This window comes from Plecotus auritus (genome assembly GCF_963455305.1).
Source record: "Plecotus auritus genome assembly, chromosome: 3".
In the NCBI taxonomy this organism is placed as follows: Eukaryota; Metazoa; Chordata; class Mammalia; order Chiroptera; family Vespertilionidae; genus Plecotus; species Plecotus auritus.
In genome coordinates, this window is record NC_137772.1 from 212260308 (window position 1) to 212274027 (window position 13720).

Genomic DNA, 13720 nt, shown 5'->3' on the forward strand with positions numbered 1-13720 from the left:
TTCTTTATAACCTTAGTAAAAATTAAGATAGATGTTGGATTCACATATTCTAATTTTTAATTTAATTAATTTTTTTTATCATCTGGCAAACTTTTTGCACTCCTGAGTCGAGACAGGCTTTCATTAGACAGAAGAAAAAAAAAAGAGAGAGAGAGTAAGAAAGGAGCACGAGGCTGCAGCTGAATTTAGAAAGTAGAGGTGTTCTCATCAGCCACATGAGATGGACAGGAGATTCCTTCCAATAGGCGAGAGAGCAGAGTACAGACAACAGATGTGAGAAAGGTCCTCGTAGCTGTCAAGTTCCAGCATCCTTGTGCTGAAGAAGGGGCGGTGCCACATGATTGAAGTTCAGAGGCAGTACAAAAGCACTGGATTTCTCCTCAACTGCTTGTCACACTGACCTGCACCATCTCTCGACTGCTCGTGGGGTTTCTGTTATCTCTTACTGGAGGGGAGCAAACTCTTTGGAGAATAACATTTTACTGCGGCCATGCCTGAACCTGTCCCAGAACCTGCTAAGAAGGAGGGTAAGACTCATCCATAAACCTTTTTGTTGTACTTTTTAATAGAGTGTGTACATGTTGGTATTAATTTTTAAACAAATCCAATTTCTTAAATAGACTATAAAATAATAGAATCACTGTGCTTTCAGGAAAAGACCCTTGAGAATAAAAAGATCAGAGGAAAGATATAGGAAGAGTATACCAATTTGAAAATATCTGACAATGATAGTTTGTGAAGTAATAGTGACTGAAAGTTTCAAATTGTGATTTTATCATTCAATGACAAGAGATCCTTTACATGTAACTTGAGGATGTTAGTTGCTTGTGGTGAGCCAGTTGCATTTTTCAAGTGTATTTTCATAGGTTGAATCACAAATTTTTCACCATGTATTTGCAATGTGTGTGTGTGGAGAGGAGCTTGGAGTATACTTTTAAAAAAATGGTTAGTAGATTTGATCAAGATTTCAAAAAAGAATTGGTGACACTATTTCCAGATTGGTTGTTTTTATCAACTGGCAAACTTTTTAGAAAAGACAGATGCAGGCATTTTTTGCTTTTAGTGCATTTGGAGCTTCATTCATTAAATTCTTGCATGGGAAGAAAATCAAACACCTGCATAAAAGAGACAAACTTTGAATATCACTGATGGGTTGTGTTTTTAATGAGTCTTATTGTAGATAATTTCATAATATGTGGCCTTTAAAAAATAATTAAACTGAAAATATGAAACTATACTTCATTAGAAGAAATGCTTCTCCTTTCTATAAAGCAATCAAGATTAACTACTAATTAGTAACATAAATAAATTGGAATCAGAAATTACTAAAATGACTTAATGAAAAGCACAAATTAACGGCACAAGTACATTTAGTTTAGTTTTTAATGGAAATATCTGATAAAATATTATATCATTCATATGAGCCTTCATTAGTGCTCATTGAATTTTTATTTTTGACTTTTGCAAATAAAAGCTGAAAAAAAGATTAGCAAAGAGCAAAATATAGCATTTAGTTTTCTCATTTTTAATTCTTAAAACTGCTTTTAACCGTTATTGTGAAGAACATTGAAAAAGATGCTAGACATTGAACCAAATTATCAAAAGTCTTTGAAATATATTTTCTTTATGTAATTAAGTAACCAGTGTTGACAGGCTGTGGTGATCAGCTTACAGGTTGGCTTTACTTGCTGGTGGAGCATTGATGGATGAAGTCTTCCACCCGAAATAACCACACCAAATGCATGCATTAATATGGGAACTTAATCCTGACTATCGGGCAGGGAGTCCAACCCCTACTAAAGTGTCTTATTTGTAATGCAAATGATTTACATGCGTATTAAGTGTCCTTTTTATTTGATCTGTCACTTGACTAGCCTCTTCAAGGCTTATGTGGATGAAATGCATTCTATGTTTCCTGACTGAGGACAGAATATTGTTTTAACTAACCCACACTTAGTGGGTGAATTTGCATGAAACCCACTTGAAAATGGCTGAGAAACTACTAAAGAAAAAAAAAAAAAGATGACAGGCTATGGAGCATATAAAGCTAATTAAATTATTCTGTTTGCTAAACTTTTGTCTGACAACTCAAACTGATCCATTCTACTTTTAGAGAAAATGAAATTTTAGATCTACAAAGAGGAAACTATATCTTTAACTTCAGCTCCTCACCACCCAAAAATGTATATTTTTACTAAAGTAACACAGATACCAAAGTCCTCATGATCTTCTTTTGCTATAAAAGTACTGTTAATATTCTGTGTAGGAGTCCCCGACCCAGAACAGTAATTTTATACGCATAGATTCTTTGGTTAGTTTAAATTTAGGTGACAGGGAGTAGAGATAAAGAAAGGGTTACTGATATATTTAAAATCTTTTCAGGAATTACAGGGATTTTTTGCATTTGTATCATTACCAGCGGGACTGATTCTTTTTTTTTTTTTGCATTAATATATTTTTTTATTATTGACACTATTACAGATGCTCCCCATTTTTCCCCTCTTGGCCTACTTCCACCCAGCTCCCGCCTCACCCCTCCCCTGACCTTCACCACACTTGACTATGTCCATGGGCTGTGCATATATGTTCTTTGGCTAATCTCTTCACCTTCTTTTATCCAGACCCTTCCAACCCCCTTCTCCTCTGACATCCGTCAGTCTAGAACTGATTCTTAAAGAAACTGCATCTTGAAGAGTTTTCCTGGTGAAATGCGTGCATTTTAATATTGTTTCCATCAGAAGAGTTAGGACTATGTCAGTTCAGGAACTATTCTGGTTCTTGTACCTTTTCCTAACTGATTTCATTTTTACCGGGGTTCATTTTATTCCATGTAAACATTCCTCTGAAAGATAGCCTCAAGAATAAAACTTGCCTCCAAACCAATTTTTCAGAGTCATTTCAAACTACCCAAGAGACAGGTTCCTCCAGCCCCTGCAGGTCTTATTACCTCTTCCCCAGCCCAGACAGCCATGCCCAGGAAGGACATGACCACTTGCTGTCACTCTTGATCAAATACAAGGGCTGTTTGGCCCTCCTAGGATCCAAGAGGACCTGGCAACTCTTTGGAAGAGACTGAGTTTTCAGCACCTGAAGCTGCAAATGATGTATCTCTCAACTGCCTCCCAACCTTCAGTGGCCAATTCTGGGAACTTCACGTTGGGTCTTGGGAGAGCTGGATCTTTTAAGGAGGAGGAAGAAGTACAGGTGTAACTTTGGGCCTCAAGAAGGAACCCTGATGGAAGTGATTAGTTAATGGGCCTTGTTTAGACCCTTGAAAATATTCTGGATGACTCACTAACCCCTTTTGGAGGAAGACAGTATTATTTTTAAGGAGCAGCCACTTCCTATTCCTTCTCTCTACCACTATAAATTGTGTATTTATTCTGTGGAGAACTGGATTATTTGTACCACCAGTTCTAGATCTTATGGTTTGGATTCATGCAGAACCCGGAGCCTAGTAATTTTAAGTTATCCTATTCTAATGGTGAGAGAGGATGTGAAAAAAAAATCTCGAGATTTGTGGGAATGCTTTACATACATTTATTCATGTATCAACCATTAATTGAGCAGTTACTAGGAGTCAGTTGCTGGAACTTGAGAGATATATTCAATATGGCCTCTATTTTAAAAGCCGTCACTAATTGCCCTGGGGTTGATTTAAAAAAAAAAAAAAATGACCGTTCTCTGGAAACTTCTCTTTTTTCCTGTCAAAAAGTAATTTTATCAACATGAAATTAGAAAATTCCAAAAGCCTTTCTTCTGTGGTAGACTCTCTAATAGTTTTAAAATGCTACAAATGGCTCTTAACCGCGCCCCCGCCCCCACCAAATGATTCCTCAGAATGGTATCTCTGTAGTTTGCGATAATTAAAACCATAAAGCGAATCCCTACCATACTTAGACAACTGTTTATTGTCACAATCTAAAGTTACTAGAAAAACGCTCTTCTAAAGCACCAAATTGAGGCTTCAACAGAAATTTCTCTTTTTGTTACATGACCTATCAAGCCCTTTTATATTTTGTGTACTTAACATAAGTACATAAAGGAAAAAGGCAAAGCTCTTGTTATGGTGCTTGTGTAACATTCAAGAAACCTTGGTGGAGTCCCTGTCATTCCTTCATCAGCCATGTGAGATCTCTTCTTGAAAACTCAAACATACAGAAGAACATCACTCCGTTGATGACCATAATGTTAAGGTTATCATACTGATAACTCTGAGAATCAAAGGATGGCGTTGTTGCTAGATTCTTTCGCTATATCATCATGCAATATCTATCTAGCTAATCTATCTTAGTCCTTTTCAGTAGAAATAGGTGGGGACATGGTAATGGAGAATAACTTTTTTTTCTTTTTAAGTCTATAAGACTTTTTTGTTTGCTATATCTTTCTTTCTTGGTTCCCTAGAGATTTCACCATATTTTAAAATTCTGCTAAGCCCCAAAACTATCTCAATGTAGAGCAGCATTCGTTACCTCTTGCCTATTTCTCAGCATGGCTCAAGGCTTAATCATCATCAGAAAAAGGCAGCCTGGTGACAGAAAATCTACCTGCATGAGATCAGATGGCTTATTTCAAACACCAAAACAAATTTATCTTCGGAAAAGTCATTTCATTCCCTGGCTGGTGGGGCTTAGTGGACAGAACATTGGCCTGTGCACTGTGAAGTGTCTCAGGTTCGATTCCCGGTCAAGGGCAATGCATTGGGTTGCAGGTTCGATCCCCAGCCTAGGTCAGAGTGAGTGTGAGAGGCAATCAATCGATGTGTGTGTGTCTCTCTCTGTCCTCTGTGTTTCTCTCTCCCTCCTTTCTTCCTTTTCACTCTCTGAAAAGCAGTGGAAAAAATACCCTCATCTTATATATAAAATATTACCTTTCCTTCAAATTGGGAAAAAGTTCATTTGCAGGAAGTAAGGGAAAGAACGGGGGAAGAGGTATTTAATCAAGGGCAACTATTCTTCTACTTCCAATGGTTTATTTAGGCCAAGTGAAAGATTTGGAAGAGGAATAAAGAAGTTGTATGAATGAATGAATGCTACAATATGTTTCCCCCTGAAAAAACATTGCCATGCTGTACTGGAGAGGTATGTGTAGGTTTGAGCTATCTGTTTTCAGAAGGAATACTCTGGGGCAAATGCACATGAGAGAGACTTAATACTTGGCAAAATCATTCTTTTTCAGTAGCCTGATTTTATGACTGTGCGGATTGCACCTGTTAGGAAGATAAATAAAGGACTGGCCAATTCTTTCCTCTCAAGCGCCCTAAATATATCACTTTAAAAAAACTTGGGAAAACAAATTGTATCCTTGCTTCTCATCCAGTAAGTCAGAAGAAGTCTCCCCAGACCTTTCAAACCGCAGCAAAGTTGGGGTAAGAAAGTTCCTGAAATGAACAGAGATCGGGGTTAAGCCCTCGGGCCTCTGGTGGGTATGAGGGACCCAAGAGAAAGGGAAAAGTGTGGTACTTACAATCTTTGGTTCTCTCCATGGCTCATTTTATTTTGTCCATGAAACATTTTTTAAATTTTGTTTTTATTATTTTTTTTTGTTGTTAATTTTCACCCGAGGATATTCTTCCATTAATTTTTAGAGAGAGTGGAAGGGAGGGCGAGAGACAGAGAGAGAAAGACATCGATGTGAGAGAGAAACATCGATTGGTTGCCTTGTTCCCCTACCGGGGCCGGGATAAAGCCTGCTACTGAGGTATGTGCCCTTGACCGGAATCGAACCCGGTACGCTTCAGTCCACGAGCTGAAGCTCTATCCACTGTGCCAAACCGGTGAAACATTTTATTTTAGACTCCTCTGGACACACAATTCACTGAGTTTTCTTTTTGTTTTTAATATTTTTTTATTGATTTCAGAGAGGAAGGAAGGAGAGAGAGATAGAAACATCCACGATGGCAGAGATTCATGGATCGGCTGCCTCCTGCAAGTCCCTCACTGGGGATTGAGCCCACAACCTGAGCATGTGCCCTTGACCGGAATCGAACCTGGGACCTTTCAGTTCGCAGGTTGACGCTCTATCCACTGAGCCAAACCAGCAAGGGCAGAGTTTTCTTATTTATACCAATTGCCAAGTCCCTGAATCTGACATGAATATTGGAATATATTACCCAGACTGAGGTCTCTAAAAGAACAAAACAAAACACACACACACACAAAAAAAACCCAAAACACAACAGGGCACAAAAATAAATGGTCATTTAAAACTTGAGTGAATATAAAATGATGTTTTTGCAATACTGCTGTAAACAAATAGATGCTTTTTTAAATTTCAGAGAGTTGAGGGAAGAGGCTGCTATGAAAGGAAATAAGTGATATTGTTTTTATAGCCCTAGAACGCTTTTTTGTTATTTTTGCTTAAATTTCTTGTGTTTTTTTAAATTTAAAATTTATTTGTAGGCTCTTGATAAACACAGAGAAGAATTTTTATTATTGTTAATAATTGCTATTTTTGTCTGCACTCTCCCTTAATTAGTCTATGAAACCTATATTAAGAGACACAAAATACTCTTGGCAGCCTGTGTCTTCTGGAGTAATTCTAGACCTCATCCCTAGACATGCTTGGGTGTGTTAGATAATAAAGAACAGGATTAAAGCTCTAGCAATAACAAAGAAGCAGAAAACGTTTCACTCCACGTGTAGCCGAGGGGAGATGGCCATGTCTTCTTTCTTTGCTTTTACTTTACGCCCATTTGCGATGGGACCCGATTTCTTTTCTGCAGGAGTCCTTGGTTGGTTCAGTGTGTTGTGTCCTAGGGAAACTCAAATACGCAGAATCGTAGTTACTGGATTATAGTGTTCTGAGTGAGGGTCACCATGAAGGAGCTATTGTTTGTGCAAGAGCAGTTTCCTAACAGTTGAAAGCATAATATTTAAGGCATGCGAAACTGAAAAAGCAACTTTATCATTTAATTTCCTATGTGTATGCAAATTGTCTTATCACCAGCACAAACAGGGCTTCTTACAAGGACAGCCTCAAAATATCAGTAGTGATATTTTCTGCTTATAACTAAAAATGGAACCACGTCTCTTTTGCATGGATAGGCCCAGGTATAATTTACAAAAAGTGCATTCATTTTGGACAGCCACAAAAACACACAACAAACAACATTTCAGGATGTTCCCATTCATGGGGCAGGTTATTCCCGTGTTTTTATACACATTTCCATCAGATTTTATATGGATTCTATCAGATTGGGGTGTGAAGTTGATTTGGCAAAGAGAAAGACTAGGATCATTTATTCACATGCTTATTTCTCTCTCTAAAATGAGATCACAAATGCCCGGCCGGCATCAATCAGTGATTGAGCATTGACTTAGGAACCAGGAGGTCACGTTTGATTCCCGGCCAGGGCACATGGCCGGGTTGAGGACTCAGTTCCTAGTGTGGGGTGGGCAGGAGGCAGCCAATTGATGATTCTCTCTCATCATGGATGTTTTTATCTCCTTCTCCCTTTCCCTTCCTCTCTGAAATCAATAAAAATATATTAAAAAAATAAAAAATGAGTTCCCCAAAAACGACCTGCAGTATGACTTTCATTATGTCTTTCAAGTCTGAAACCCACTTTGATAAGACTTTTGCCCTTTTATACTCTCTTAGGAATCTATTTTATGGGCCTACAACATCTAAAATTATGTCTAAGATGCCTGGCCGCTGTGGCTCAGTTGATTGAGCATCGCCCCATGCACCAAAAGGTTGCCGGTTTGATTCCCAGTCAGGGCACATGCCCAGGTTACAGGTTCAGTCCCCAGTAGGAAGTGTGCAGGAGGTTTATGATCATCAGTGTTTCTATCTCTCCCTCTCCCTTCCCTCTCTATAAATCAATAAAATCATATTTAATAAAATTACGTCTAATAATATGTCAAATGTTAGATTTTATCATTTGGTCTTATTAATTTTTTGTCTGTACATTAGACATTTACAAGAACCTGGGCTAAAAAGTTTTTTCTCCAAAATTATCTAATTCTTCCTCTGAATAGCATCAAATCTTTTTTTAAATGTCTTAGGAATTTTTTTGCTTGTATTAGATAACAGTTTCTGCCTTCTATAAAACTGTATATACCTTGAAACAGAATTTTCTGCTTATAACTAAAAATGTGTCTATGTGTATAATTCTACATTTTAATTTCTCATTTTTAAGTTAGATATCTTTAGAGTTGTTTTGCATATAGTATGCATTTGGCTTTCTTCTAATGCATATTAAATAAATAATATTAATTATTAAACATAGTGATATAAAATTATACTATTTATTAATAGAATATTCTAGACAGTTCAAAGTACAGTCATACCAAGTAGTTAGTTACCTCATCTGTAGATGAGAATAGTAATAGTACCTAACTCATTGGGTCTTTGTAAGCATTAATTAGGTCAGGTAAAAAGCTCAGAACAGGACTTAGCACATAATGAGAACTGCATTTTCCTTCTGAAGCAGCAAACTTAGAAATCTTGTCTGTTAAAGGTGTTAAATGCCACGTTTAATATAAATTTTGAGGATATTTCACTTCCTTACCTTGTGTTAATATCCCTAATACATTACCAAAGAACTGTTGTTATTATCATAGCCATCATTGACACTATCGCAAGCTTTTGTTTTTTTTAACTCGGTGAAGCATCTTAGCTTTTACCCAGGCATCAAATAAGAGTTCTGTACTCCCAGAACCTCTGTTGTGTTACATGAAATGTGTCATGTCCAGCTGGGGGTCTCCAGTTGTTAGAAGGTGACATTATTGTGGGGTATGGCCTTTCCCACGGAGGTAAAGCAGTCACCCTGGACAGTTGACCATGTAACTAGATCTGCCACTATATCTGGGTTTGTTGGACATTAAGATTTCTCTCTCCACCAGGGGTGCTTTTTGCAGGTGGGGTCTGACTATGTCTGTGATAACCACATAAAGAACGCTCCTTGATCACATATGGATGTGGTGGGTGATTGATTGAGTGCTGCGGTGTTTACTGCTGTGGAATTTTATTTTTATGACCCCACCTGGCATTGGCACTGTTCTTCCTCTATTTTTAAAAAGTTACCCAGTGTGAGACCCAGTACGCCTTGGGCAAGGTCTTTAAGGAATTATCTGATAACCTATAACCTCCTAAGAGCGATATGGTTGTGGTGATGGTCAGCCGAGGAACAGACCCCCGGGAAAGGCATAAGAAGGGACTAAACGAGGAAATTGTTAACAATTCAAATCACTTTTGTAATAATTTTCTTTGGACCTGTGCAGAGTTTTTAAACTTCTTCAATTTGAGTAAAGGTTCCCCCACACCACTATGCCATTCAGCCCCCATTCGATTCTTACTTTAAAGCATGTAAGAACAGGGATAAAGAGACAAGTCATCAGATCTTAGCAGAAGGTCTTATTTTCACCCAGCCCCATGTTTATAGTGGGAAGCTATTTGTTGCAATGTAATACTAACCACATTTTAATCCTCTTCCTGTGTAGAATGACATCTTGAGTTGAAACATTCCTAATTAGAAAGACTTAAGAAGAAGCTGACTAGGAGAGGGGGAAAATAAATCCTGTGGATTCAGTGAACTTCCATCAAACTGAATAATGAGCCACTGAAATTTTACATACTTGATGCACAATTAAGTTAATCTATTCAGAACCTTAGAACATCGTCTTTGGCAATACATAGGCACAGTAAATGAATACGGATTAAATTGATCAAATCATTCTGAATAGCTGGATTCTCTGGGTAGCTACCGGTTTTTTATTCTTGAATCTTATTATTTCAAACAATTTGGATAGAGACAAGCCTAAAATGTAATATATTGCTCCTCACCTTTTTTGTTTTCTTTTTATCCTCACCTGAGGATACTTTTCCCATTGCTTTTTAGGGAGAGTGGAAGGGAGGGAAAGAGCAAGGGAGAGAGAGAGAGAGACATCGATGTGAGAGAGACACATTGCTGGTGATCGAACCTGCCATCCGGAAATCAAACCCATGATCCTTCAGTGCTCCGGCTGATGCTATAACCACTGAGTTACACCAGCCAGGGCAATTACTCTTTGCTCTTAAAAACAAAGGGTATTCAATGGATATAATTTAACATTGTCATAAATTATAGGTATGTTATTGTACCACCTGAAATCCGGAGAGCCCAAATTATTTGCTTTTGTATTAAATGGGCTCATGTTATTTGTATTTAGAATTTGTGTCTAATTTTTCATAGTTTTCCTGTCTCATCCCTTTCTGGGAGGCTGCTGTCTTCTTTCATTACTTTTGTCAGTCAGTATGTGAAGCTGCCCTTGTCTTCCCTTAGTTGTTTGCTCTGGACCCCAGACTAGGTCACTGATCTGGTTGAGTAGGGCCTCACTAAGGAGTGTCTGCAGGGTACCTAACACATCACATTTAAGGAGGCACTCACTCTCAGGGTTGTGCAAGAGCAGTGTCAGTGCCTGTGAGTGAGTGCCCCCTTAAAAGTTAGTCCCTGGGCACCTGGCCTGCCTCACCCTGCTCCCTCCCAGTTCTTAGACCAACTGAGGACCTGGGTCAGGGGCTTCTCTTGTCAGTAAAGCACTTGAGCTCTTAGTGCTCAGAGCTTGAGGGGCTTGAGGAGCTTGAGACAAATCCATTTTGCCCTTGGGAGACCCTTTTAATTTGCTGCTCAGCAGCTGTTGTCTGAGTAAGTGAGGTTGCTAGATAGCTGAGTTCTGAGGAGAGGTGGTACTAGACAACATTGACCTTTTGTCTCTATTATTGTACTAGGAAAATGGCTATTACCCCCAAATCAATTTATGACTTTGACTGCTTTATTTGTTTTATTAATCAAGGCTGCAGATTATTCCTAAATGAGCCATATGACATGTTTATTTAAAAAAAAAAAGAAAAGCACACATATAAAATATATTTTTTTAAATATATTTTATTGATATTTTACAGAGAGGAAGGGAGAGGGATAGAGAGCTAGAAACATCGATGAGAGAGAAACATCGATCAGCTGCCTCCTGCACACCTCCCACTGGGGATGTGCCCGCAACCAAGGTACATGCCCTTGACCGGAATCGGACCCGGGACCCTTCAGTCCGCAAGCCGACGCTCTATCCACTGAGCCAAACCGGTTTCGGCTATAAAATATTTTTTAACAAGATTGGCAATAAATTCTAAACATTTCTTAAACTTTTTGGTCGCAGGTCCACTTTTATATCATTTATAACTAGTGACGTGGTGCACGGATTCATGCACATTAAAAGGAAATTAATTAGAAGGTGGCTGGCAGGGTGGGACTGGGCGAGAAGGGCCGGACACGCCCTGGAGCCAACCTCCCATGGTCCCTTCCCAGCCAGTTGCACGTGGGTGGCTCCATGGCTCCAAAGGCACCTTCGGAGTGAGCAGGGTCCCTCTGGCAGGTGAGATCCCTCGGCCTGGCCTGTGGGGATCTGGCAGAAACTGGCTCCTTGACATCCCCCAAGGGGTCCCAGAGTGCGAGAGGGCACTCTGCAAAGTTGCTGTCCTACAGGGTGTGGAATGCAAACACAAGTGTGCAGTAAACCAGATTAGGGGCTGACAGTGCCTCAGCAACAACACAACCCACGGCCTGAGGTGGAATTGTGTGGCCCTGCATTCTCGGCTCCTTCCTCTCTGGTTTCAGGGTTCGTCACCCAAGAACCACCACTGCCAAATCACTTCAGCTTGGCAACTCCTGCACTGAGCGTCTGCCCCCTGGTGGTCAGTGCACCTCATAGTGACCCATCAGATGGAGTGAAAGACACTTAACATATTAGACTTTCATATATATAGAGGTCAATCCTATATATATATATATATATATATATATATATATATATATGTATATGTGTGTATATATATATATATGTATATGTGTATATATATGTATATATGTAGACTAGAGGTCTGATACATGAAATTCTGCGAGAGTAGGCCTTCCTTCCTCCAGTTGTGGCACCGGCTTCCCTCTGGCACCCAGGACCCAGGCTTCCCTCGCAGCCCCAGCTTCATTGGGAAGGACATTGGGTCTAATTAGCATATTATGCTTTTATTATTATAGATAACTAATAAGGAAATGAAAAAGCATTTATTTTGCTCATTATATCAATATTTACTGTACTAGGAATTTAAATTGATAAAAATTTTACAACACAAGAATACATAGCACAACTTATATTAGCTGTCAGAGCATCATGTCTTCACACATATATTCTATAGAAAGGTTACTGCATATTTGTGAGATTGTGAGTACAAAGGGCAAATAATGTCTTATTGTTATTTTAAAAAATAGTTTTGACCTCATGGACTCCCCAAAGGGGTCTTGGGGGCTCTTGGGGATGCCAGACTATACTTATAGAATCACTGTTATAAATCAATATAGAATTGCCTCTAAAAAATGTGTAATTCCCTTAAATGTCAAGGTGTAAAATGTAGAATAAATAGAACAGGAAACAAATTAAGCACAAAACTATAAAAACATTAGATTAAACAATAATTTATGCCCAAAATCTATATCACTGATGCATAAGCCAGTAGAAATGTATTGTCATTTGCGTTTGCTGATTGTTTTGGTGACACGATTTACATAATCAAAACTTTTCTAAGAGTGATGGCCACCCCCATGAACAATATTTTATTTTTTTTAAATATATTTCTTATTGATTTCAGAGAGGAAGGGAGAGGGGAAGAGAGATAGAAACATCAATGATGAGAGAGAATCATTGATCAGCTGCCTCCTGCACACCCCATACACTAGGGATTCCTGCAACCCAGGCATGTGCCCTGACCGGGAATCGAACCGTGATCTCCTGGTTTACAGGTCAACACTCAAATCACTAAACCATGCCAGCTGGGCTGAACAGTATTTTATATTAAAGCATTTACCGCTGTTCTGTTGTCAAGGCATCTGTAGTCCAGACTGCTACTTGTACAGAGTGCAGGCCCCACTATCAGCAGGGGATGCACCTGCCAGTGTTTATGACATATTTACTCTAAAAAAAAAAGACAATTTTCTGTACTACCAAAAGTGACAAAACGGGAGTGGCCAGACAGAGCCTTATTCATCATAATGTTTGCAATACATAAGGCATTCACATATTTTATTTCAAACTGAGAATTTCACTATAAGAATAAGAAATAATAATTAGGGATAACATACAATATTTGCCTGCACCCCAAGTTACCAAAGGATGGCCTTAGCATGTTTATTTTATCCAAAAAATGTGACAAAAAGAAAACCACAAAAAGACCTAGAATCCTGCCACTCAAGGGTAATGACTGTTGTTATAGGTTCTTCCTGTCTTTTCTTTTTTTAAAAAAAATACATTTTATTGACTTTTCACAGAGAGGAAGGAAGAGTGATAGGGAGTTAGAAACATCGATGAGAGAGAAACATCGATCAGCTGCCTCCTGCACACCCCCCACTGGGGATGTGCCCGCAACCAAGGTACATGCCCTTGACCGGAATCGAACCCGGGACCTTTCAGTCCGCAGGCCGATGCTCTATCCACTGAGCCAAACCAGCTAGGGCCTTCCTGTCTTTTCTATGCCAACATAGCATATTATATGATGTAATTGTGCCCTTCATGGTTTCAAAAAGCTAAATTAAATTGTGTATGAGGTCCCATAAAATATTTTTAAGTGGGTCAGGCAATGTATTATTTGAGCCAGTGAGCCCATGGGAAGAGGAGAGCTGGGTTGTTTACGTCATTTTGGTGTAGAGACACATACATATGTAGAGGCAACTCAGTGCCTCTTAAGACTTCAA

At 38.9% G+C, this 13720-nt stretch overlaps 1 protein-coding gene across 3 annotated transcripts in view; it reads left to right on the plus strand.

Moving 5' to 3' along the window:
* Positions 1-335: 335 nt before the first annotated feature.
* MYBPC1 (myosin binding protein C1) overlaps positions 336-13720 on the plus strand; it is a gene marked incomplete at its 3' end in the record, with an annotated part of 97663 nt that continues 84278 nt past the window's right edge. The window contains exon 1 of one of the 3 annotated variants that reach the window (XM_080660723.1): positions 336-527. In XM_080660723.1, the coding sequence (XP_080516849.1) occupies positions 491-527 (37 nt within the window). In that variant the 5' untranslated portion in view covers positions 336-490. The remainder of the gene's footprint in view (positions 528-13720) is intronic. The other 2 variants (XM_080660722.1, XM_080660724.1) reach the window with 2 other exon arrangements.